The sequence below is a fragment of the Miniopterus schreibersii genome (assembly GCF_964146895.1).
Source record: "Miniopterus schreibersii genome assembly, chromosome: 2".
Lineage (NCBI taxonomy): Eukaryota > Metazoa > Chordata > Mammalia > Chiroptera > Miniopteridae > Miniopterus > Miniopterus schreibersii.
In genome coordinates, this window is record NC_138102.1 from 137,847,018 (window position 1) to 137,872,170 (window position 25,153).

General features: G+C 45.5%; 3 protein-coding genes across 5 annotated transcripts; 2 read left to right on the plus strand and 1 right to left on the minus strand.

Moving 5' to 3' along the window:
* Window positions 1-3,448: 3,448 nt before the first annotated feature.
* APOF (apolipoprotein F) lies at window positions 3,449-4,393 on the plus strand (the record flags this gene model as incomplete). Its single annotated transcript, XM_081129507.1, has 1 exon — window positions 3,449-4,393. One exon carries the CDS (start codon window positions 3,449-3,451, stop codon window positions 4,391-4,393), a length of 945 nt encoding a protein of 314 aa, XP_080985633.1.
* A 599-nt stretch (window positions 4,394-4,992) lies between these two features.
* STAT2 (signal transducer and activator of transcription 2) lies at window positions 4,993-20,693 on the plus strand. 3 transcript variants are annotated; one of them, XM_081128024.1, is made up of 25 exons: window positions 4,993-5,155; window positions 5,368-5,495; window positions 8,157-8,294; window positions 8,459-8,612; window positions 8,928-9,023; window positions 9,197-9,286; window positions 9,378-9,453; window positions 9,895-9,977; window positions 10,139-10,293; window positions 13,336-13,494; window positions 13,600-13,692; window positions 13,911-13,970; window positions 14,398-14,418; window positions 14,643-14,736; window positions 14,885-14,932; window positions 15,014-15,097; window positions 15,262-15,360; window positions 15,463-15,598; window positions 15,684-15,736; window positions 15,857-15,951; window positions 16,520-16,656; window positions 16,835-17,017; window positions 17,219-17,276; window positions 18,546-18,874; window positions 19,159-20,693. In XM_081128024.1, the coding sequence occupies exons 3-25, from the start codon at window positions 8,164-8,166 to the stop codon at window positions 19,299-19,301; spliced, it is 2,577 nt and encodes an 858-aa protein (XP_080984150.1). In that variant the 5' UTR covers window positions 4,993-5,155; window positions 5,368-5,495; window positions 8,157-8,163; the 3' UTR covers window positions 19,302-20,693. The 3 variants fall into 3 exon arrangements, with proteins under 3 accessions (XP_080984150.1, XP_080984149.1, XP_080984151.1); XM_081128023.1 differs by lacking the exon at window positions 5,368-5,495 and having other exon boundaries at window positions 4,997-5,155; XM_081128025.1 differs by lacking the exon at window positions 5,368-5,495 and having other exon boundaries at window positions 5,001-5,155; window positions 8,130-8,294.
* Window positions 20,694-21,760: 1,067 nt separating this feature from the next.
* On the minus strand, window positions 21,761-24,079 carry IL23A (interleukin 23 subunit alpha). The gene is made up of 4 exons (XM_081128026.1): window positions 23,098-24,079; window positions 22,782-22,892; window positions 22,126-22,272; window positions 21,761-22,013 (listed from the first exon to the last, which is right to left on the minus strand). The coding sequence occupies exons 1-4, from the start codon at window positions 23,263-23,265 to the stop codon at window positions 21,852-21,854; spliced, it is 588 nt and encodes a 195-aa protein (XP_080984152.1). The 5' UTR covers window positions 23,266-24,079; the 3' UTR covers window positions 21,761-21,851.
* Window positions 24,080-25,153: the final 1,074 nt, after the last annotated feature.

The following is a 25,153-nucleotide window of genomic DNA, read 5'->3' on the forward strand; positions in this document are numbered from 1 at the left end:
TATCTCTCTAATAACAGTATGGTGCCAGGTGGGTACTAGACCTATCGGGGCATCACTTCGTAAGTTTCATAAATGTCTAACCACTATGCTGTACACCTGAAATTAATATAATATTGAATGTCACCTGTAATTGAAAAAATAAGTAAAACCCTGAAAAAACAATGTACCCAAGTAGTGACAACTAGTGGGAAATGATGTAGAGGTGGAAGATGAGGGCAGGAGCAAAGGTGAGAAGCCTAATAGGGCACATGCATTTGTCTTTATCCCTCTGTCGTTCCTCTCCTCAGTCTTGGAGACAAACTCATCACCACTTTCCCTCCCCCTTACCACATTTACACAGTCAGTCTCTCTCCCCTGATGTTTCCAAGGCACTAGAGTTGGAAATTCAACAACAAGGCATTTTCATATTGAGGATGAGGACACTGACTAAGGAACTGGAGGTGGGAATAGGTCCATTTATGGATGGTGAACTCCAGTCAGAAATGGGAGAATTCAGAGGATCTAGGAATTTCAGACAACAGGTCCTTCTCCCAATTTTAGGAATGTATAGTTCCCTGAAGACTTACTCCTCTAGAAACCTTATTATTATATTTTTTACTATTTATTTGGTTGTTTATTTTTAGAGAGAGAGATGAAGGGGGAGGGAGAGAGAAAAACATCGATTTGTTGTTCTACTTATTTATGCATTCATTGGTTTCATTGGTTGCCTCTTGTATGTTCCCTGACCGGGGATTGAACCTGAAACCTTAGGGTATCAGGACGGCTCTCTAACCAACTGAGCTACCTGCGAGGGCCTAGAAACCTTTTTTTACCCCCAGATTTCTTCTTGTTTGTTATTTACCCCCTCCTTGGGCTGAGAGGAGTGAGTAGCATAACCCAGGGCACCTTCGGCTATCTGCCAGAAGTGGGTTATAGCACCAGAGAGAAATATTTATGACACAATAGATGTGTGGACTTTTGTACCAGTTTTAGGAGGCACCATATGCCATCATTTCCTGTTTTCCAGACTGTAGTTTCTCATCTAGACTTGTAGATGAGAAATGAAGCCCTAATTCCTATGGTTTAATGCAGGCTTAGAAAGAGGTACTATTATGGTAATGCTATTGTGGTATTTAATTAGGGTATTGCATTGGAATTAAGGAGGTAAAAACTGAAAAATTGCTGATTTGGTCTGACTTGCTGGTAGGTTCTATTTTCCCATTCCTCTACCTGATAAGTCCATTGAAAAAGAAATATTTTGGGACCTCCTCCCCAGAAGTCATTGGCAAACCTGCCTTTCACCTTCTTGCTTCCCCAGAAGATACAGAGGAATTTTTCCTGATCCACGTTTAGACCTAGAGAAATCCTTTCAGTGACAGAGACGTGGATCAGGAAAAGCAGTATCCACAAAGAGGAAGGCCTGTTTGTCAGCATGGGGCAAAGGTGAGGCTGACCAAGCCTGAGCCTGGAAGAGGCAGATAAATATTTGTGAATGTTACGGCCTCACTGTTTCAGAGGGGTCAACATTTTTGGCTGGGGTGAAAGAGAAAGTAAGATCAAGAAAACGGTCATTCCAATTAGGGAAGCACCGTGGCAAAGGACGCGTTTGGATGATCTCGTTCCTCTGGCTTCTTTCTTTCCGGAGCAGGTGAGGTTCATTTGAAACCTGGAAGGGTAGGGATGAAGCTATGTTTAGGGTAACTAAAGTTTCCAAGGGCTAAGACACTTCCTGTCTCTGACCAGTATTGGTGTCTCTTCATCTTAACCCTTCAGCTACTTCTCAACCTGCGCATTGCTTCTCTCCAGCAGGGCCGTTTCTGCTGACCCACCATCATCCAGGCTGTGCTGTGTCTTGCTGTCCCCAGTGGCTGCCTTACCAGGAAATTCCCAGAAAAGGGCCCTGGCCTCCCAGCTATCTTTCATAGAAACTGGGCATCCTCTGAACATGCTCTCCAACCAGCTCCCAAGACCTGCCAGGATCTCTTGGACACAGCCCCCCTCCTTATCCCCTCTGCCTGAGTACCTATCCAGCTTAGCTCTGGAGGTGGCCCTGGGGGAGGCTGGCTGCCAACTGGGGCCCACGTTCTGCAGCTTCAGCTTTTAGGGTGGGAGGAAAGAAACCCTCATTCGGTGAGAGTAAAAAGCACAATGAGGAGGAAGGGATTGGCAATACTAAGGTCATTCCGAGGGGTCTTTGGGGATCCCCAAGGGAGCTTGGATAAATCCAACACTCAGATTACTCACCCTGAGGAATGTATTGATGGTGGTGAGTACACCACTGGGGTGGCTGGTCTAGCAGTTCAGATAGTAATTGAGTTTGCCATCTCCCATATTGCTGGTGACACAAGTCAAAGTTTTTGCTGCATCCCCTAGAACTGCAAATATGAGTCTTGGGAACATGTTGAAGAATTAGGCAAAAAACTGAAGAAACCCCCAAGTTAAGAAGAGCCTCTTAGTGTCTATGGATGATGACAATATAAATTATCAAGTGTTCCACAGTTATTCTGAGTTGCTTTATGGGGAAATTGATTCCAGAATTTGTCCAGGTTTGCTTCAGATACTCATTGCCTCTTAGGTGACAAGTCTCCTTTCCCCGGACTATGTTCAAGGATGGGATATGGTAAGCAGAGATTTTGGAGAGCACCTAGGACAGAAGTATTATCTTTATCCCAGTACTAAAACACGTGACTGGTATTAGCCCTGCCTCTCTCCACTTAGTAGATCTCAGTCTCTAGTTTGTAATCCATTTCCCCTTTTCTTTCAGTTATATACTGGGCATGTAATGTGTTTTAAGCATGAGTGGTGTTTTAACCTTTTCTCATCTATCCTGTACCAAAACCCCAAATAGATGCTGTTATAGCTTTCTAATTTAACTTTTAAACTGAAAAGAGAAACCTAAGAAAGAGCAAATAGTAGATATGTATCTAATCTCTTCTGATTCTGGGTCTCCTAGCTCCTGTCACGAGCTAAAGTGGGAACGTGGCAGGGACCTGTAGAAAATGCCAAAGAACGAGGTCTTAGGTATTGAGTTAAAGTGTGCAACAACGGGACAAGGTTTGAGCAGCCAATACAAATGAACAAATATTTGCAGAGACTACATCTCTTACTGATTATAGAGGATAGCAAATATGTCCTTTATTCCTGGGACAGAAGTGGGCAGCACTGAATAGAGCAGCTGCCAAGCCTATCAAGACAGTCTCACTTCTCAGTGACTGGACTGTGTAGTAATTTGGGGCCCCCATAAATGGGTGGAAGTAAAGCAAAGGAAGTCCCTAGTAACCTGAAGATGGAGAAGGCCAAGTGCAAACAATTGAGTTGCATTTCCTGTTTCCTAGGCCTTTACCTTAAAAGAACAGAAGCTTAAAGTAGTTGGATGAGGTGTGCCCTGAGTCCTGGGCTCTTTCAGACCACATCCCTTAAGGAAACTATGTTTCTGGTTTTTCCCTCTCCAGTGTACTCTGGTCCAGACATGTGTCGCCTCAGACTCATCATACTACTTGAGCTGCTGCTTTGTTGCTACTTCCTGCTGCACCCTGTTGATGCCATTCCATATGGAAACCAGACAAATATCCTGATGCAACTTCCCTCATCCTTGGAATTCTTGCCACCCACCTCAGGCCCCTTGCCCTGCCAGACCCTGCTCCCAAAGTCCCTGCCTGGCTTTACCTATATGGCCCCTCTACCCAAGTACCTGGTAGGCCTGTCACTGATGATTGCCCTAAAGGAAGCTGGCTGCCATGCTGATGTGCAGGCCCTGCAGCTTCAACTCTACCGCCAGGGGGGTATATATGCTACACAGACCCTCACCCGATATCTTCAAGGGCTAGAGAAAGGCAGAAACACAGAGAGGGGAGTGTCAGTGGATGCCCTGGCCTCTGCTCTGCAGCTGTTGGCCAGGGAACAGCTAGGCCCAGAAAGGGCCCGACGCTCCCTTACCATCAAGGATTGCGAGTATAAACAGGAGCAGGGTGTGCACGATGTAGTCAAGTTGTTGCCAGGAGTGGGAACCTACTACAACCTGGGCACAGCTTTGTATTATGCTACTCAGAACTGCTTGGACAAGGCCAAGGAACGAGGCAAAGATGGTGTCATGGATCTGGGTTATGACCTTCTAATAAATGCAGCTGGACTGTCAGGGGGGCCCATGGGACTTGTGATCACCGCTGCACTTAAACCTGCAGTGAAAGCTGGGGTTGAACAATTGATCCAGTATTACCGTGAGAAAGAGGAAAGCACCCCTCCTCCAGAGACCAGCGAAGAGGGCTTGGGCAGCACCTCAAATGTGGGTGATATGGTAGAAACAACTAATGTGGCCCCTTTGGTATCAGAAGAAGTAAATTCAGCTCCTTACTGGGGGTGGTCCTCATTCAAGAACTATTACTTAGATCCTAGGAACTGGAGTTTTGGAATATAAGAGGTGGTAAACACAGAACTAATAAATCTAATAGTCTGACAAGCTGTGTGCAGAATCCAAATCTCTGACTTGTTATGGGGAAGAAGGCAGTGCTATAAAATGTCAGAATTTTAAAGTTTGGAGTTTGGAGTCAGAGGGTTTGGTTTTGAATCCAAACTCCCATTTTTTGAGCCTCAGTGATCACTGACTAGTAACTTCTTTCTCCAAGCTCAGTTTTTAAAATTTCTAAAGAGGGGATGATGCTTTTCAGCTCAATGGGTTTTGTGGAAATTAAAAACTATACAGTGAACCTAAAGCGTTTAGCACAGTACCATCAGTAGAGTTATTATTTTATTACTTCAGCCCTCCCCTTCCGCTCCCAAAGTGTAGAAATTCCGGTCCCACCTCTTCTTCTGGAGCCCCAAGCGCTTCCACGGTCCCGAGCTAGTCTCATTTCCCTAGCTGCAGAGAGGGTTCTCGGAAATCAGCAGTTTCAGTCCTGGGCTATTCTATTAATTGGACCCCTCCCTCCTCAGATATGGGGCGGGGCGTGCTTGAGGTTTCCCACCAATCGCTGGGGCAGGAGGCGCGGCTTCTGCTCCGCTCGCTCCGCCCCGCGGGGAGGGAGGAGCTGTGGCGGTGCCAATGAACTCGCAGCCCGGGGGTCGGAGGGGCGGAAGAAACCGAGGGTGGGGCGGGAGGCGTCGTTGCCCCAGCTCCCTCTGGGGAAAGGAAGCCTCGACCGGAGCCTCTGGAGAGAGAGGGGGCTGAGACCCTAAACAGGTATGGACCCTGAGGGCGCGCAGGGATTGGGGGTGGAGGCGCGAGTTGCTCCCTGAGAAGTGCAGCAGGCCCCGGGGGGCTGTGTCCCGGGGGCATCAGCCTGTGTCTCCAGGCTGAAATGGTAGCTGTCGCCTGCTGCATTTTGATCACTCCCATCTTGTCGGGTCTGGGACCCCAACCCTAATGCCCCACCTCCCAAATTTCCCCTGCAGCCTCCGAGATCCGGAACTTGACGTTGTTGCATTGGTTTATAGTGCCTTAGCCAACGCTTTTACCTTCTGGCCTGTGATCATTTTGATCCTCACTCCCCCACACCCCCCAAAAAAATCAATGTCTAAGGGTATGTACGATTTATCATCCTTATTTGTTATGTTAAAAAGTATAAGATACAGCCGTGGCCTGTTTGTTGTCAGTTGGTTAGAGCGTCGTCCCTATGCGGGGTCGATCTCTGGTCAGGGCACATACAAGAAGCAACCGGTGAATGCATAAGTGGAACAGCAAATCGATATTTCTCTCGCGCGTGCCCTAAAATCAATTTAAAAAAAAAAAGTCTTTATTGATTTCAGAGAGAGGAAGGAAGAGAGAGAGGGCTAGAAACATCAATGATGAGAGAGTCATTGTTTGGCTGCTGCCTGCCCGCCCCCGTCTGGGATCGAACCCGCAACCCGCATGTGCCCTGACCGGGAATCAAACTGCGATCTTCTGGATCCTGGGTTGATGCTCAGCTGCTGAGCCACGCAGACAGGGCTTCCTAAAATCAATTTTAAAAAACTTTTCTGAAATAGAAGATACAGCCCTGGCCGGTGTGGCTCAGTGGTTAGAGTGTCGGCCCTCACCCCTAAGGAGGGGTTCGATTCCCAGCCAAGGGCGCATACCTGGGTTGCAGGTTTGAAACCACCCTGGTGGGAGTGGGTGCAGGAGGCAACCAATCAGTGTGTCTCTCTCACATCATGTTTCTGTCTTTCTCTTTGACCCCCTTCCTCTCTCCCATCCACACTCTCTAAAAAAAAAAACAAAAAACAAACAAACAAAAAGCAATGGATTAACAAAAAATAAATATATAAAGTAGAAGATACAGAAAAGTGAAAGTATTTGCCTAAAGCCACAGGCAAATGAGGTTCATTTCAGAAAAGTTTACGGAATACAAAATATGTGCCTAAGAGAGTGAGGGATAACTTGGGAAGTAACCTCAAGTGTTTAGCCTGTAACCTCAAGTGTTTGCAATACATTTGGAAAAACACGTTTGTTGCCTAAAGGGTTGCAGGTTCAGTTTCCAGTCAGGGCACATACCTAGGTTGTGTGTTCGATCCCAGTCCGGAGACCCCTATCGGAGGCAACTGATGGATTTTTCTCCCTCACTTTGATATTTCTCTCTCTCTCCTCTCTCCCTCTAAAAATCAATAAAAACATATCCTTGGGTGAGGATTAAAAAAAAAAAAAAAAAAGGAAGAGATAGGTGATTCTTTTTTAAAAAAACAAAACAGATTCGTTTGTTTTCATATTTAAACCTCAGGGTTTGCCTGGCCTGGGGTGGCTCAGCCGTTGAGCGCGGCCTAGGATCCAGAAGATCTCTGTTCTGTTCCCAGTCAGGGCAAGTGCCTGGGTGGCAGGCACCATCCCCAGCAGGGGGCGTGCAGGAGGCAGCTGATCAATGACTCATTGATGTTTCTCTCTCTCTCTCTCCCTCTTCCTCTCTCTGAAATTAATAAAGATATATTTTTAAAAAATAAAATAAAATAAACCTCAGGGTTTACTTGCTGCCTTACTCTTTTATTCTCTTCGCTGTTCGTTTGTTTTCCTTTTGTTTCTTATTCTGCCTTACTCTTTTAATACCAGCCACTTAGTTCCTTGAGAACTGGAGCCTGTTCTTCTTCTTCTTTTTTTTTTTTTTAAACATTACAGTTATACATAGTTTAAAAAGTCAAGCACTAAAATAAAAAAACATTTTTTAAAAAAAGTCAAGCACTACTAAAAGGGTTAAAATGAAAAATAAGAGCCCTGCCCAATCCTTTCCTTACACTGTCCCTAATTCCTAGAGGTAGAAAAAAAGCTCATAATTATTCATGAATTATTCATTATTCATGGTGGAAAAATTTCTCCCACTCCAAACATTTTTCTTTAATTTGTAGTAAAATCATGTGACATTTTTAGACCACAGATGTGCATGTTTGTTCTTTTCTGTTAGTCTCAGGCTACAACAAGAGTAAGTTTTAATTTCCTAAACAAGCAGATGGCAGTGGGTGGGGCAAGGTAGGGAGAAAAGATTCTTTGACCAGTCTACTTGGTGACAGGCAAAAACCAGTTTTGAGTGAAATTTATGGGTCTCTGACAAAGTTGATTATCCACATGAAGAACCAGAGATTAACAGAGGTCATAAAAGGTGACACAATCTTAGGGATTGAGTGACCCCTTGCACAGCATTTGAACATCTAGAATGGAGTTCTTCCTTCCTACATGGAGAGCAGTTTATAGAGTGTTATTTTATCTCCAAGGAAGTTCCAGCCCCTGATAAAGCTTTCGGATCAGCAGGGATCATGCCTAAATAAATACTTATTACCCACACTATCTTTAAATGCACGAGCATAAACAAATACAAACACATATAAATTTATAATAAATGTATTTGGGGGAGGTAGGTGAAATAAAAATGGTAGAAACATCATTAATGTATGTTAAAGATAAAGGATGGGAACACGGATGATCCTTGTACTGTTCACTCTATTTTCGTGTATGTTTGAAAATTACCATTAAAACAAAAAGGCCCACGTATTAGAGCTCTTAAATAGTACTCCCTGGAAGAATATATAGCAAACTAATAATATTGGTTTCCGGAGGTGAGGGAAAGGGGCCGAGATTGGGAGTGGAGTCAATCTAGACACCCCTTTTTTTCTTACCTGTATAATTTTAAAAATTTTAATTTGTAATAATAAACTATCATGAGATTGTGGATGATTAAGTCCAGCAAAATTTACAGTTGGAAACCTGAATCCTTCAAACTCAGATCCCAAATGGCACAGTGGGAGATGCTGCAGAACCTCGACAGCCCATTTCAGGATCAGCTGCACCAGCTCTATACAAATAGCCTCCTGCCAATGGACGTCCGACAGTACTTGGCTGACTGGATTGAAGACCAGAACTGGTGATGCCCTCAGAGAGATGGGGGGTGGAGGGGGATGCAAAAAATGGTTTCCTTCTCCTGAGTCCCTAGGATCCTGGAAACACCAAGGGCGGGAAGAGGTTAGAAGACCTCAAGACAGTAGCAATCCTGCAGAGATACTAATCTTTGTCATTCCTGATCCCCAGGCAGGAAGCTGCATTGGGCAATGATAGTTCCCAGGCTAACATGCTCTTCTTCCACTTCTTGGACCAACTAAACTATCAATGTTCCCGCTGCAGCCAGGACCCTGAGAGTTTATTGTTACAGCATAATTTGCGAAAATTCTATCGGGACATTCAGGTACTTGGAGCAGCTGGGAATAACAAAGTAGGAATGGCAGCTGTAGAGGAGTACGGTTTGGGGTATAGAACAGGACCTGGAGGTGCAAATGGATGGGCAGATCGGGGAAAGAGGAACAGAGTCTGGACTTGGGGGATCACTGGCAGAGGGAAGGTCACTGTTTAGATGAACCTGTTGGGAAGAGGCTAGGGTTTGTGGACCAGTGGTGACAAAGGGAAGGGCTAGGGACCCTGAAGGAGGGGGAAGTACTGAGTCACTGAGGGTAAGGTTCCTTGAAGGCAGTTGAGTTCAATCAATCCTCTTTGCCTCCTGCAGGCCTTTCCCCAGGGCCCTATCCAATTGGCTGAGATGATCTTTAATCTCCTTCTGGAAGAAAAAAGAATTCTGATCCAGGCTCAGAGGGCTCAAGTGGTGAGAACAATTTGTGGTGATATTGAAAGCTCCTGGAGTAGAGAGGGACCATGGAAAGGACTCAGGAAATTTGTCTCAGAATAAGATCCCCTAATGGCCTGTTGTATAATTTCAGGCCTGAATTTTAGGGATGAAAGGTGAGAGTTGAATGTGCTCAGAGCCTGTTATTTCAGGAGCAAGAAGAGCCAGCCACTGAAGCACCTGTACAGAGCCAGCAGCATGAGATTGAATCCCGGATCCTGGAATTAAGGGCTATGATGGAGGTTGGTAGATGTGGCAAGAGTCAGGGTGGGCAAGACTCAACCTGCCTCCTCCCACAGAAGCAATCTCATCTGGGTCTCATCCCTGCTACAGAAGCTGGTGAAATCCATCAGCCAACTGAAAGACCAGCAGGATGTCTTCTGCTTCCGATATAAGACTCAGGCCCCAGGTAGGAAGCACATTGAAGGGTGGGAGAAAGACAGGTCCCTGTTGGAAGGCCAAGGGTAGAAGAGAGCAGAAGCGAAAAGCCCTAGGAAACAGTAATCACCTTTGGCTACACTCCACTGGCTCTAGTCCTGCTGCCATGCAAATCTAGAAGTGCCAGGGTATGTTGTGGCAGTTGGGCTGGAGGTGTGGCTGAGGGTCAGCTAGTGAATGTTGGAGTTGATGTATGGGAAACTGCCTTAGCAGATAGAGTAGGCTTCTGTTCCAAGCATGATCATTGAGAATTTACCTGAGGGCCCAGAGGTGCCTGTGCTTTGCTTTGGTTCCCCTTCTTCTCCCTTTAGAATTCCCCCTTCCTAACTCTGACTGAGGTCCCAGTCGGGAAGGCGAGGGGTAGGGGCCCTGGGTCTGAGCAGTTGTCTCACTTTCTGCTCCTGCCATCCAGTAAGGACACCTTTGGACCCCCGTCAGACCAGACAGCAGCAGCTTCTGCAGGAAACTCTCAATGAACTGGACAAAAAGAGAAAGGTGGGAGGCAAAGGACAGAGGGAGTGGGCAGCAGGGAACTGGGGAAAATGAAACCTGGGAACCCTGGCCTCTTAGCCTTGGCTTCTTCGTCCCTTTATCCCTGGTTGGATGGTAGAGGATGATGGTGAGAGGTGCTCAACACTCACTTATGTCTTTCTTAGGAGGTGCTGGATTCCTCCAGAGCACTGCTAGGCCGATTAACTACCCTAGTTGAGCTACTGCTGCCCAAATTGGAGGAGTGGAAAGCCCAGCAGCAGAAAGCCTGCATTGGAGCACCCCAGGATGGAGGGTTGGGACTTCTCCAGCTAGAGAAGTGGTAAGAGGCACCTCCCTGCCCTTAAGCTCACCCAGCCGTAGTCCTAGCCCCCAGTATGCTTTGTAAGTTATAGTGCCCTGTATATGGCAAGAGGTATTGCTCTCCTTAATCTCTGCTCCCCAGAATGGTCTCGGCTCCCTTATCTCTGTACAACAGCACTCTGCTCTTCAGTCTCACTACCCAGGAAGCCCAGAGCCCTTCGTTTTTAATCACCTGGGAAATATACTTCTTTTGTTTGTGCAGTGAACATAATGCAAAAACTAGAGAATTACTTATTACCTTACTGCCCAGATGTAGCTACTGTAACATTAAACAAAAATTGAATCATGCTGTTCATACTATTTGGAGATATGTAGGCTTGTTTTTTTTCTTTTTTAACTTAGCAGTATATTATAATATTTACCCATGTTACTTTCTTTTTTTTCTTTTTAATATGTCTTTATTGATTTCAGAGAGAGGAAGGGAGAGGAAGAGAGAGAAACATCAATGATAAGAAAGTCATTAATCAGCTGCCTCCTGCACACCCCCTACTAGGGATCAAGCCTGCAACCAGGCATGTTCCCTGACCAGGAACTGAACCTTGATCTCCTGGATCATAGGTCAATGCTCAACCACTGGGCACCCATGTTACCTTGAATGGCTGCATTATAGTTCCCTATATGGAGGTAACATAATTTAATTAATGAACTCTTATTTTTGGACATTTAGGTTTTTATTTTCTTTTTTTCAGCTTACATTTGTTTATTGTTGAAACATTTTGTTTTGAACATCAAATACTGCACCAAAATAGGAGCCATTTATCTTAAGACATTGGTCTTTGCCATGACTGAGTACTGGACTGATGTTTACAATTAATTTCTGACAACTTAAGCATTTAGGTTGTTTTAAATTTCTTGCTATTTTTCCAGTAAACTTTTTATTTTATATTAATTCTATTGTGATGTAAGAAAAAAGGAATATGTCTTTCAACACACTTGAAAAATACTGTTTTAAATATTTCCTTATGAGGAAATTTATTATAATTTAAACTAAAAATATACTGGTAGCCCTGGCCAGTGTGGCTCAGTTGGTTGAGTGTTGTCCCATGCACCAAGAAGTTGCTGGTTCATTTCCAGTCAGGGCACATGCCTGGGTCGGGGGCTCGATCTCCAGTGAGGGGCATGCAGGAGGTGACTGATCAATGTTTCCCTCTCTCTCCCTCCCTCTCCTTTCCTCTCTCTCAGAAATCAATAAAAACATTTAAATATATATATATATATATATATATATATATATATATATATATATATATATGTATGTATACAGATAAATTGAAAACAGGTATATAGGGCTTCAGATACATGATCAGTATTTAAATTATTTAAATAACCTCATAGCTACATCTTTTTTCTCTCTCTTTTTTTAAATATATATTTTTTTATTTCAGAGAGGAAGGGAGAGGGAGAGAGAGAGATAGAAAAATCAATGAGCGATTCATTGATCGGCTGCCTCCTGCATGCCCCTCACTGGGGATCAAGCCTGCAACTGGGCATGTGCCCTGACTTGGAACTGAACTGGAGATCTCGTGGTCCATGGGATGATACTCAACCAAGTGAGCCACACTGGCTGGGCTCATTGTATTTTTTAAATTTTTTATTTTTTATTTTGAGAGTATGTAAAATCTAGGGACAGTAAAACAAGAAAAAGCCTAGGATAAAAGAAGCAACAGGAGAGAGCCTAGGGCTGCTTTGGCTCTCTAGAAACATAGGAAAGAAGTCAGCCAAGGCAGGGTTGCTGTCAGCTCACTGGAGAGTCAGAGAAAAAGGGGCCTTGGGGACAGGCTCAGGGGATTAGCCCTGGATGAGCTGCCTCTGCCCATTGCTCCCCTGGTTACAGGTCTCATGGGGTCCCTTAGAGTTTAGGAGATGCACGCCTGTGGGAAAAGAAGAGGGGTAAGGGAAAGGCACAGGCGTGCTCCCCGGAGTGAGAGCTCGCCTTGTTTCATTGTGTTTAATAAAAAGAGTGTTATTGCTTTTTTCTGATTATAAATACAATGTATACCAATTGAAAAAATTTCAGACAACTTAAAAGAGAAAAGAAAGTAAAAATCATCCATCTGTATAATTGATCATGCAGAGGTAGTTACCCTTTGTTAATTTTTTTGCATATTTTTTCCATATTTCCCCTATGCATATACACAAAAATACATCTGTTTTAAGCAGAAGTGAAATCATATCATATCTGTACTATCTTGTAATTTTAAAAAACTTAATATTTTTGGACTTTTCCATGTAAATATTTGAGCCTGTATCATTATTTTTAATGGTTGCATAGTATTTCCTGATGTGAATATGCCATAATTTATATACCTAATATCAATTATTTCTAATTTTTCTATTACAAATAACAAAGCTATGAACTTTCTGGTACATTTGTCTTTGTCCGTTTGATTATTTTCTTAGAATGTATCTTAGAAATGGAATGCTATAAAATTTATACACATTTTTCAGGCTTTTTAAAAAATAGTTTCAAACTGCTATCCCAATTTGTTTTTTATATATAGTATATGATTGTTTTTCCTGTCACCACATTGCCTATTATTACTTTTTTTATAGAGACGGTAAAGTATAGAAGTCAAAAGTATGAATTGTGTAGCCAGACTGCCTGGGATTACATACAATTTTATTCCTTACTAGTTTTATGACCTTAAGCAAGCCGCTTAACTTTTTGTGCCTTAGTTTTATCAACTGTATAATGGGAATAATAACAGTACCTACTAAACAGGGTTGTTGTAAGGATTAAATGCATTAACGTGTAAATAGTACATATCAAGCGCCGTATGAAAGTTAGCTTTATTATGTTAATCTTTTACCACTTTTTACATGAAAGTGGCTTTGATTTTCATTTCTTGGATTATGAATCATGTTGAATAATCAGTGTTTCCTGGATTCTTTGTCCTAATCAGTTTCTAATTCTCCGCATAGTTAAAGGGGAGCTCTTAGAGCCTGTTTGGGGGCTCCAGGAAACTCATGGATTCTCTCTCCCTTGGATTCTATCACTCAGGTTCACAGATGGAGCAAAGCTATTGTTTCATCTGCGGCAGCTACTGAAGGAACTGAAAGAACTGAGTAACCTGGTTAGCTATGAGAATGACCCTCTGACCAAAGGAGTGGATCTGCAGAAGGCCCAGGTTACAGAATTGCTACAGCGTCTGCTCCACAGGTTTAGAGGCCAGGGAGGGACCTTTAGAAGGGCAGAGGGAAGGAACAAGGGGAGCCATTCTTACAGATGCCGAGCTATATATTCTGTTCACATCTTTCTTCCCAGAGCCTTTGTGGTAGAAACCCAGCCCTATATGCCTCAAACTCCTCATCGACCCCTCATCCTTAGAACTGGGAGCAAGTTCACTGTCCGAACAAGGTTGGCATTTCAGAATTCATTCCTGATTCCTTTTTCCAGTCCTGGCACTGTTCACTTTCTGGCTTTACAGATATTCCCACTCTTGGCTGTTTTACCTCTTTTTTCCCCCCTTAATTAACCTACTTCTTCTAATCTCTTCCCTTATCTTTTTCAAACATCTAGTCTATCCAGGGAATTGAGGTTGACTGCTTTCTCCCATTTACCTCTCTTCTCCCCAGGCTTCTGGTAAGACTCCAGGAAGGCAGTGAGTTACTGACTGCCGAAGTCTTTATTGACAGGTAAGTTGGAGCAGGTGAAAGATGGGACCAAGGAGTGCCCAGGATGTGGGCTGGTGGGGCAGAGGAGACACCTCCTTTTCACAACAGGGTTCTGGGACTGTGATCTTCCCCCTTTCATTTCTACCTCATAGAAATAATAACTTATCCCTTTTGTTGAGCACTTGCTATGTGACATGCAGCTTATCAAATACTCATTTAATTGTCTGGGAACCCCATGAGTTAGCTGTTATCAATAATTGTCTGGGAACCCCATGAGTTAGCTGTTATCAATATGCCATTCAGACAAGAAAACAAACTCAGAGAGATGACGGCTGTTGTGCAAGGCCACATACCTGGGTTTGAACTTAGGTCTGTCTGATCCCAAAGACCAAATTTCTAATTTCTACACTGTTTTTCTTCCCAATGATTTTTTTCTCTTTCTTTTCAGGAATCCTCCTCAATCACAAGGGTAGGTACTTGACAAAAATTTTGCAAACCTTCATGCCCTGCATGAGCTGGGCAACCACATACGGCAGCCCTGATGGGGACACTCACAGGAGAGGTTGATCTGGGTGGCATATAAGCAGAGAGAGATGGAGAGGTCTGAATGAAGTGTTACTTTTGTTGTTTTCCTGCTGAGTTTTAGAATAACTCTGTTTCTGTCCTTCATATATTTTCTTTCTCCTGGAATAGCTTCCGGAAATTCAACATTCTGACTTCAAACCAGAAAACTTTGACCCCTGAGAAAGGGCAGAGTCAAGGCTTAATTTGGGACTTTGGTTACCTGGTAAGAGGCCAGTAGCTTATATTTCTAGTACAAGGGAACAGGCTGGGGCAAGTTCCTAGGCCTTGGGAAGTCTTGAGGGCAAAACAGGGGTTCCAGGGACCCTGTGATCCCTCCTCTGGCATTCTCTCTCTTTCCCCTCAATTCACAGACTCTGTTGGAACAACGTTCAGGTGGTTCAGGAAAGGGCAGCAATAAGGTGAGGCCTGGACAGAGGACTCGGGGGCAGGAGGAACATGCCAAAGGTCCCCTCTGATCGCTGTGTCTTTGGCTGTCCCAGGGTCTGCTGGGTGTGACAGAGGAACTGCACATTATCAGCTTCACGGTCAAATACACCTACCAGGGTCTGAAGCAGGAGCTGCAAGTGAGTGAAAATGGAGGGCAGGGAGAGATGAAGCAGATTTGGGAGAAGGCATAAGGAGGGGTTAAACAGATACCTCTCAGGGTGAAATATTACCCCTTGCCTCTACCAAATGTCTGCAGCTAGAATCATCACAACCTCCTCTGTGATTCCTGTCTTCTCCCCAGACGGACACCCTCCCTGTGGTGATTATTTCTAATGTGAATCAACTCTCAATTGCCTGGGCCTCAATTCTCTGGTTCAATCTGCTCAGCTCAAACCCTCAGGTAGGAGGTGGGGCCAATAGGTGAAGGGTGGTGAGGAGGAGTGTGGAAGCTTGGTATGGGAATACCGCTCTGAGCCACCCTGTCCTCTTCCCACACCTACAGAATCAGCAGTTCTTCTCCAGCCCCCCCAAGGCCCCCTGGAACTTACTGGGCCCTGCTCTCAGTTGGCAGTTCTCCTCCTACGTTGACCGAGGCCTCGACCAGGACCAACTGAGCATGCTCAAGGACAAGCTCTTTGGTACAGACCTCCTTTTGTCTCAGCCCCAGACCTCTGTCCTTTCCATGCCCTTGCCTCCTTCCATCATCTAACTGTCTGCCTACAGGGCAGAACTCTGGGAATGAGAATCCATCATTGTCCTGGGCTGACTTCACTAAGGTAATGCCCTGCATCCTGGGCAGCTAGAAGCTAGCGGAGTCCAAACCCCACCCCGCCTCCATCACTCCTTCCCCACGGGGCAACTCCATATCTCTTCCTGCCTTTCCATTCCTCCTTCAGCGAGAGAGCCCGCCTGGAAAGCTACCATTCTGGACATGGCTAGACAAAATTCTGGACCTAGTACATGACCACTTGAAGGATCTCTGGAAGGATGGGTAAGACCTTGGTCAGCCTCCCTCTCCCTAGGCCCAGCTGCCTTTCTGGGCTTGAGAGCAGACTCTGTGCACCCTCATGTGTCAAATAGGGAGAGAGAGCAAAAATTGATTCAAGGTCATACCCCCTCACATTTGCAGTAATAGAGCCAGTATTTGCCAAGCATCTATTGTGATCAAGAGCCTGCTGGGTGCTTTCATGAATTCTCTCATGTAATCCTTACAACCATTCTGAGTGGTGGGTTTTGCCACCCTCGTTTCAAGTGAGGAAACGAAGGCACAGAGAAATTAAAGAACTTAACCAAGGGGCCAAGTTGCGATTCAAAGCCAGGCCTTTCTGCCCATTTGTACAGCACTTTGCCTTTTATAAGGTGCTTTTCATCTATATAACCTCACTGAATCCTCACACCTCTTACAACCCTGGGAAGTGGATATTGTCAGTGAAGTGAAGGGACTTGGCCACAATGGAACAGTTTGTAAGTGGCAGAGCCAGGGCAAAAACCTAGCACCCTCTCCCTACCCAAGGAAGCTGAGGGGTAGGAGGTCCTCTCAGCTGCTTTCTCTGGTCCAGACGCATCATGGGCTTTGTGAGCCGGAGCCAGGAGCGCAAGTTGCTGAAGAAGACCATCTCTGGTACCTTTCTACTGCGCTTCAGTGAAACATCGGAAGGTGGCATTACCTGCTCCTGGGTGGAACACCAGGATGATGGTCAGCTGCTCTGCCCTGCTGTTCCCACAGCCTCTCCTTTCCGCCCCTCTGCCTGTCCTTGGCTTCCCTGGCTCTGTCCTGAATCCCTCAGCAGGTCTGGGGTTGCGCAGGCAGGGTGGGGAGCTCCCAGGCCCAGCCTCTTCTCTCAAGCCTGCCTGTTCCTATATCCACGCTGCAGATAAGGTGCTCATCTACTCTGTGAAGCCCTTCACCAAGGACGTGCTTCAGTCACTACCACTGACCAAAATCATCCGCCACTACCAGCTGCTCACTGAGGAGAACATACCCGAGAACCCACTATGCTTCCTCTACCCCCGAATCCCCCGGGATGAAGCTTTTGGGTGTTACTACGAGGACAAAGGTGAGAGTCATTGACATACTTCACTGGTAGATTGCAGGCATCCACAAATCCAAATCCTTCCTTACAAACATGGGAAAACCAATATCCAGAGAAGTTAAGGCATTTGTGGGATACTGCTAGTTAATAAGGAAAAATGACTGTCATGACCATCGGTCTGTGTCCCATCACTGACCTCACTGCCTCTGTGTATGTCCCCCACAGTTAATCTTGAGGAACGAAGAAAATACCTGAAACATAAGCTCATTGTGGTCTCTAACAGGTGAGATGTGAACTCTTCAGCCATCCTCCCTAACCCTTTTTGGCTGACATAGTGAACCGAACCTGCCCAATTCCAGTCTCCCTGGCCTTCTCTCCTACTGACCCACACTCTTCAGTCCTCTAGGTGTTTTCCTGCTCTTCTAGTCTCTCTCTTCTGTTTTCCTGCTGCCATCCTTAGGTTGTCCCCACAGGGGTTCCCTGATAATAATAATTATAATCACTGATGTTAATGGACATCTGCTTGATGCCAAATGTGGCACTAGATACTTTTAGAACACTTGAAAAAAAATTTAATCCATATGAGTAGGTAATACTTACAGGAACATTTAATGAAAGTTTATTATGTACAAGGCACTGGGCTAAAGTTTTATGTTCATTTTTTCATTTATTGAATCTTCATAATAGTCCTGTAAGGCAGACACTGTTATTACTGTTTTCAGCTAAACCTCAGGAAACTGAGGTAAAGTGGCATGCTCAAGGTACATGGCTACTAAATGATCCAGGTCTGTCAGATTCCAAAGCCCTGCTTTTAACCATCCTCCTGCCTCTCAAGTATTATTATTATTTTTTTTTAAAGGTAATTTCTAGTGAAGTCATGACTTTTTTTTTTTTTAATATATCTTTATTGATTTCAGAGGGAGGAGGGAGAGAGAAACATCAATGATGAGACAGAGTCATTGATTGACTGCCTCCTGCACACCCCCTGCTGGGGATCAAGCCTGCAGCCTGGGCATGTGCCCTGACCAGGAATCGAACCCACGATCTCCTGGATCCTAGGTCGATGCCCAGCCGTTGAGCCACACCCGACTGGGCTCAAGTACTATTAAGTATTGTTGTTCCCATTTTACAGATGATAAATCTGAGGCTGAGAAGTTAGTTAACATGCCTGTCACCCAGCTAATAAACTATAGGATTCAAACCTTGGCACGCCCGTCTGCAAAGCCTGTGTTCTATTTTTTTTTTCCAATTGATTTGAGAGAGAGACAGAGAGAGAGAGAGAAAAACATCAATTCGTTGTCTCACTTATTTATACATTCATTGTTTGATTCTTGTATGTGCCCTGACCAGGGACTGAACCTGCAGCCTTGGCATATTGGGACGATGCTCTAACCAACTGACCTACTCGGCCAGGACAGAGCAAAGCCTGAGCCCTTAAGCCCTCTACTCTATTGTCTTCTTAGACTGGAGAAGTAGCCTCTGCTTGCTCTACCGTTCCCCACTTTACCTAAACAACTGAGTCCTCCCCCTTTGTCTGTATTGGGGTTTCCAGACAGACGGATGAGCTGCAACAACCGCTGGAGCCTAATCTGGAGCTAGAAGAGGATCCATCAGAGCTGCCACCAGGACCAGAGCCAGGGCTAGGCCTGGGTTTAGAGCCACTGCTAAAGACAGGGTTGGATCTAGGGCCACCACTGGAGCCCACGCTGGAGCCCACGCTGGAGCCCACATTCAGCATGGTATCACTAATAGTGCCAGAGCCAAACCTGGGACTGGAACTGGAGCTGGAGCCTGTTCTAGAGCCTCTTTCACAGTCAGTGCCAGAACCAGAGCCAGATTTGCCCCATGATCTGAGACACTTGAACACTGAGGAAATGGAAAGTAAGTGATGGGATGGGGCTGGGGAAAAGGGGATACCTTCCCTTTCCCAATTCCCTTCCCTCCCATTACAGAAAAGGCCCAGATCTAAGTTCCTCTTTGGAGAGGAGGCTCATTTCCTTGTGATCCCTTTTATAAGGAAATGTACACCCCAACCCCTCCTCCACCTAAGTGCCCCCTCAGGCCCTGTCCAGGGTGCTACTGCCGCCTCCCTCACTTTCCTTGCTGGGCTGGGAACTCCTTACCTAAGATCAAGGTCTGACTTCTTCTTTCTCTGGACTACCCAGTCTTCAGAAACAGTATGAAGATTGAAGAAATCATGCCAAATGGAGACCCACTATTAGCTGGCCAGAACACCGAGGATGAGGCTTGCTTCTTCCATTCCAGCCATTTCATCACAGATGCGTCTTTGATTCCTTCTGACTACTAGGAACTACGTTTCCTCTGTTCTTCCCATATCTTTTACCCCTACTAATCCCCACGTTGTGATGTTGCTCTCCAAGGATGGGGAATCAGGCATGTGCCCCTTCTAACCTGGGTTATCCCTGTGATTTGGAATGAAAGGATCAAGCATAATAAAGGTAAGGAGGGGCACCAGTGAATCAGAACAGATGTTGGCCATAGCTCTAACTAGGATCCTGGAGGCTTCCTGCTGTGTTGGGAGGTGCAGCAGTTTTAGGAACAGGCCAGGACAGTTAGAGTATACTTGGAGGGCCCGGGGAAGTCGCTTCTTTCCAGTATGGAAGGATTTCAACATTTTGATAGCTGGTAAGACTAACTTGGTGCCCACTAGCATTGGCTCTCAGTGGGGTACTGACACATGATAGGATTCCATTTCTCCTGCATATCTAGGACAACCTTTTCCTTTCTTCCTCCTCTCACTCCTGATTCAAGTCATAAGTTTCCTCTTTTCCCACCAGGACTGAGAGCTTTCTGCCTCGGCTACCATATGAGGCTTCCCTCTGAGGAAGAGAGTAGGATAGGAGGTAGACCTCCTCTTCTTACCAGTATCCTCCCCTGCACTGCCCCCCCCCAAGCTGGCCACACCCATTCCTCCCCTGAAAAACATTCTTCCAGCCTAATGTGCCTGTGAAGCTTTGCACAATAACTTACCCTGTCTAGTCTCCACTTTCCCAATGCTTAGGAGACCAGGGATGTATACTAGATGGGAATTTAGGAATTGCTTTTTATAGTATAGATAGAATGGTATTTTTACAGAGGAAAAGAAGCCCTGGGTCTTAGATATTTCTCTATTAAGATATCATCCCTTTCTTTTGTACAATATATTGTTTACCTGAAAAGACGGTTTCTATTCTTTGGGCACGGACCTGCACAAAGGTCAAGTTCCTAACTTAGAACCTTGAAAGTTTATCATGGAGCTGTGGACAACCTCCCACCTTAGCCATTCCCAGGGAACCCCAGGACAACTGCTATTGCTCTAAGGTGTGCTACTAGTAAAACTTGAGATGTAAATGAAAGTGAGGCCCTCTACATGTAGCTGTTTCATGCCTGGTATGTTAGAGCAGTGATTTTCAACCTTTTTCATCTCATAGCACATGTAAGCTAATTACTAAAATTCTGTAGCACACCTAGAAATATTTTTTTTGCCCATCTGACCAAAAAATAGGCATAATTTTGATTCATTCACACTGGATGGCTATTGTGTTGGCTGTTGTCATTTTTTATTTGACAGTCTAAGGTATTGCATGTTTTAAAAATTCTTGTGGCGTACCAGTTGAAAATCTCTGTGTTAGAGGAACAGTACTGTTCAGAAAGAGACCCGTCTGAGCAGAAGTGGCTAATAAACTTTGTGCTGACCTAGAAGTGTTTCCTCTTTGAACTTCTTTACTTCTTTGCTCACAAAGACTAATGTTCTTGAAGACACCATCAGGCAGTGTAGGATCAAGGTCAGCAAAGCATGGCCTGTCTTCCACCCACCCCAGTATGCCCCTCTTGTCATGTTTCTTCTTACTTTCCTGTTTAGAGCAGCCTTTCCTGACCCTTCGATTCTTCCAAGGGAATGTAAGCTATATATGAGGGTAGGGTGGAGTAGTTATGTAACTACCCCATTGTTCCTCAGCTAACGGTTGGTGCCGAAGCCAAATTTTAAACCTGGGTCTGTCTGATTCCAAAGCCCATCTCTTTTTTTTTTATTTTGTGAAGGAGGAAAGGAAGAGAAATAATCACTAGCCCCTTCTCATGCTCTTTCTTTCAAAGGTAGTTTAGCTCCCTTTGGGTAATCAAACTCCCTCTGAAGGGGTCCACAGATATTCATTGAGGGAGAATCCCATTAGTTTGGGGGATTTACCTTTATCTTCCTGGAATCTCCTTCCTGCTCAAGCAGCTCTGACTTTAGATCTGCAGTGATCGGGATCCCTGTCTTTGGCCAAATACACTCTTGGCCATGAAAACAGGGAAGGAGGCACTGGGTCAGGGAGCAAGAGAGGTGCCCTGTTTTCTAATTTCATCCCCTTGTAATCTCTTCCATCTTGCTTAGCCATACAGGCATTAAGACCAGAAAGATCCCAGTTACTCTATACACCAGGGGGTCAGAAGGAAAACATTCTCCACCATAGCCCTGCAGAGTTGAAGAATGTTGCATATTGTAGTCCCTCGTCCCTATTTTTTCACTTGTTTTCTTTCTTCCCAACCAAACCTAGACATTAGACTCAGATATCCACATAAATAAGTTTATTGAAAAAAGTACATAATTCAGTATAAATATAATAAATAATACTCCCCCTTAAACTGCTACCAATAGAATAAATAATCCCAAATTTTCCCTTCCCATCTAATAAATACTCAACATGTCCTAGGTCAGCATAATAAGTCTGCCAGTATTGTAATTTTTCAATACATGCAGGTCCCATTAGAATTAATGGACTGATTCACTTGTTGGCTCATAGGTGCCTGAGCTAATAGGTTCATCTTAGCATTACTTAGCCATGAAGATCTGGATACCATCCTTAAGCTGTTGGCTTTAGGGGCCCAGGGTTGCTGCTCCATGGGCAAAGACCCGGGCAGCTACAGCCACAAATGCCTGGAGGCTGCGAAGGATCTTAGGGCGGAGAAGGAGGCGCTGCCATGGTTGGCTGGGACTGGGGCTTGGGGTCTGCTCGGTCTCCCAGCGGTGCCCCTCTGGCTGAAAGGACACAGGACACAATTAGAGAGGACTCTATATTCTTCGCCGCCCCCCCCCCCCGGCCCAGTCTGTGAGATTGCAAGCTGCCATCCTCCAGGTCCCTAGTTCATACCTGCAAAAGTTGCCTGAGACCCAGTAGGGAGGCATGAAGCTGGCTCACAGGACCATCAGGGAGTAGAGAAGGCTCCCCTGTGAAAATGTCTGAACCCAGCAGCTTCTCATAAAAAACCAGGCCCTGGTGGATCCTTTGCAAGCAGGACTGGGGAGAAAAAGCAGTGAAAGAAAACTGATAACCTTGTCCTATTCCATTCACCAAAAACCCATCCAGTTCTTTGCCTTTCCTAGACACCGCTATAGTCTGAATGTTTGTATCCCCACAAACATTAAGATCCTAACCCCCAATATGATGATATTAGGAGGTGGGGCCTTTGGGAGGTGATTAGGTCATGAAGATGGAGCCCTCATGAATGGGATTGGAGTTTATAAGAGACCCATGGAACTCCCTAGCCCCTCCTGTGGATACAATCTGGAAGAGGGCCCTCATCCAACCATGCCGGTACCCTGATATACTTCGGCATGGACCTGGAGAAATTTATTTTTCACAGCCTCCAGAACTGTGAGAAATTTCTGTTTATAAACTACCCAGTCTATAGTATGTTGTTAATAGCAGGCTGAATGGACAAGGACAGATACAACTTTACTAATCACCATGGTGCCCAGATATGTCCCCATTCCCTTCTTCCTTGTGGCCCAGCATCATCTTAGTACCTGACTGTTGTCCCTGAGTGCTTGGGGATCACAGCCGTCCTCACACTGGATATGAGGGACATCATTTGTAGTCTTGTCATCTCCCTTTTCTCCTGCTTCTCTTGGTAGATCCTGGAATGGAGCAGAAGCATAAAAATATGTTGTTTTGAACCCCAAATAGACTCTTAGGCCCATGACTCCCAGGAGCCCCAATTCCCTATCCTCTCTCACTCCCTGATGACCTTCAACCCTCCAGCTTCCATTCAAGGCCACCAAGTCTTCCACTGAAGCCTTAACTTGGAGAGGCTCCTGTTTAGTCCCAGAGGCTGCCACTCACCACATGTCCCATTGGTGGATGTGCACTCCAGGCCAGCGTGCAGAGCTGCTGTGAGAGCTGCTGGCACTGAGCCCAAGCAGGGCTGCTGCCTTCAGGCACAGCCCGGCCCTGAGTGGTCCAGGGTGGCAGCAGCAGCACCAGCAGCATCACAGCTCTGCTCCCCAGCATCTTGGTGCCTGCTTCTCAAATCCGGCTGGTTCTGTGCCTTGCACCAGTCCCTGTGGAATCTTGCTCAGAGCCTGATTGTCTCTGTTCTGTGCGTCTCTGGTTTGGCTTCCTCTGTTCACTGAGGTTCTCAGCTGCTTCCCTTATTTTTCTCTCCTTGTCTCTGAGTCCCTTTTTAATGTCCCTGCATTGTAACACCCGCCCTTTATACTGGTAGGTGACTCACAGCAGGTGGGATTCCCCTCCCTGCATCATCCCCCTCCGTGGGGAGCCCAGGTATGCAGCCTCAGTTCCAGGGGAAATGACTCGTGTGGTTGCTGTGGCTGGAGGCCTGGGATGGGACATATGTGTAATGCTATCCAGGAATTGAAATGGTTGTAGCAGCAGATGGGGTGGGAGCAATGAGTATTTAAATGAATCTAGTCTCAAGTTCCTTCCTGTTTAACCTTTCCCTCATCTTTTTGCCTCTCGAAACTATCCCCCCCAATCTAATTTCCTTACCTCTGCCTGCCAGAGGAAAAACCAAAACAGAAGCATTCATTTATTTCCCAATAAGATGGCAAGCTCAGTTTGGAATGAAGATTTTTTCCCACCAGATGTCCTCTAAAAAGAAGAGGGCTTCTCACCCAGCTGGCATGGCTCAGGGGTTGAGCATTGACCTGTGATCCAGAAGATTGAGGTTCGATTCCCAGTCAGAGCACATGCCCAGGTTGTGGTAGAGGGCATGCAGGAGGCAGCAGCCAATCAATGACTCTTGCATCATTGATGTTTCTCTTTCTCTCCCTCTCCCTTTCTCTCCCTGAAATCAATAAAGACATATTTGAAAATATAAAAATAAGATGGCTTCTTTTTCTCCATTGGTAACTGTCATTTTCACTGGGAGAGAATGGACATGAAGACACTTGGAGAACTGGGCAGCCATATAAATGCTGTATAAAGTGTTACTGCTCTCCCACGTCAGGCCTCATTGTGGAGAGTCAGACGGCTGTTGGAAGGAGGGACTTGTCGTTAAGAACCATCTGATTCTTCAACCTTAGTGAACTAAAAGTTCATGGACTCTGTGGGATGCAAGTGATGGTTCTTTTGGGACACCAGTGTAAGCAAGGGCTAGAAGTCCAACTTAGATATTCCAGCCCTTACACCATGGCTAAGAAATCCAGGAATTCTGGATAGTTGAAGGTGCAGAGTGCCAATGACCCCAGTCAGTCCTTCAGCCTGTTGCATCCATGGGTAAAATCCGCTGACACTGATTTCATCACCCTCCCTGATGCAACATCAGTGAAACAGCTGAGAGTGTGAGGTTAGGCGTGGGAGTGGAGGGTGGTCCAAATCTGGGGCTGCCCCAACCCTAGTGGAGGGTCCCAGGACAATTTGGACGTCAGAATGAGGCCATGAGTGACCACACAGATGGCTCCCATAGCCTCCCCAAGAGGTTGATCCTTTCCTCTGAGAAACTTACCCTGAACAGAGGTCTCCCTTCCCTTAGAACTGTTCAAAACTGCCCAGTGAAACTTCTGATTCAAATATGACTCTCTGGTAAATCCACCCTTTGGATAAAACATTTCCAGCATCAGAGATGTAATCTCAGTTTGAGTGAGAAATGGTTTGCCTCTCCCCACATACAGTGGATACACACAGAATAAGGAAATTGGTGGTGGCAGTGGAAGTAGGGGCACTCACCTCACTTTTGTATAATTTGCCCTATGCTATTTCCACCTTTGAACTCCATTCTGGGAGCCCTAAAGGACAGATGGAAAGGCGAAGAGGAGGAGGAGGAAGTGGAGCCCTGGGGGAAGAGATGAGAGGGACAAGGGTGAGCTGGAGGCATGCGGTTCTGTTGCTTTGTTTCACTTCCCGGTGCTTCAGGAGTTGGGTAGGAAGCAAGGTTAGT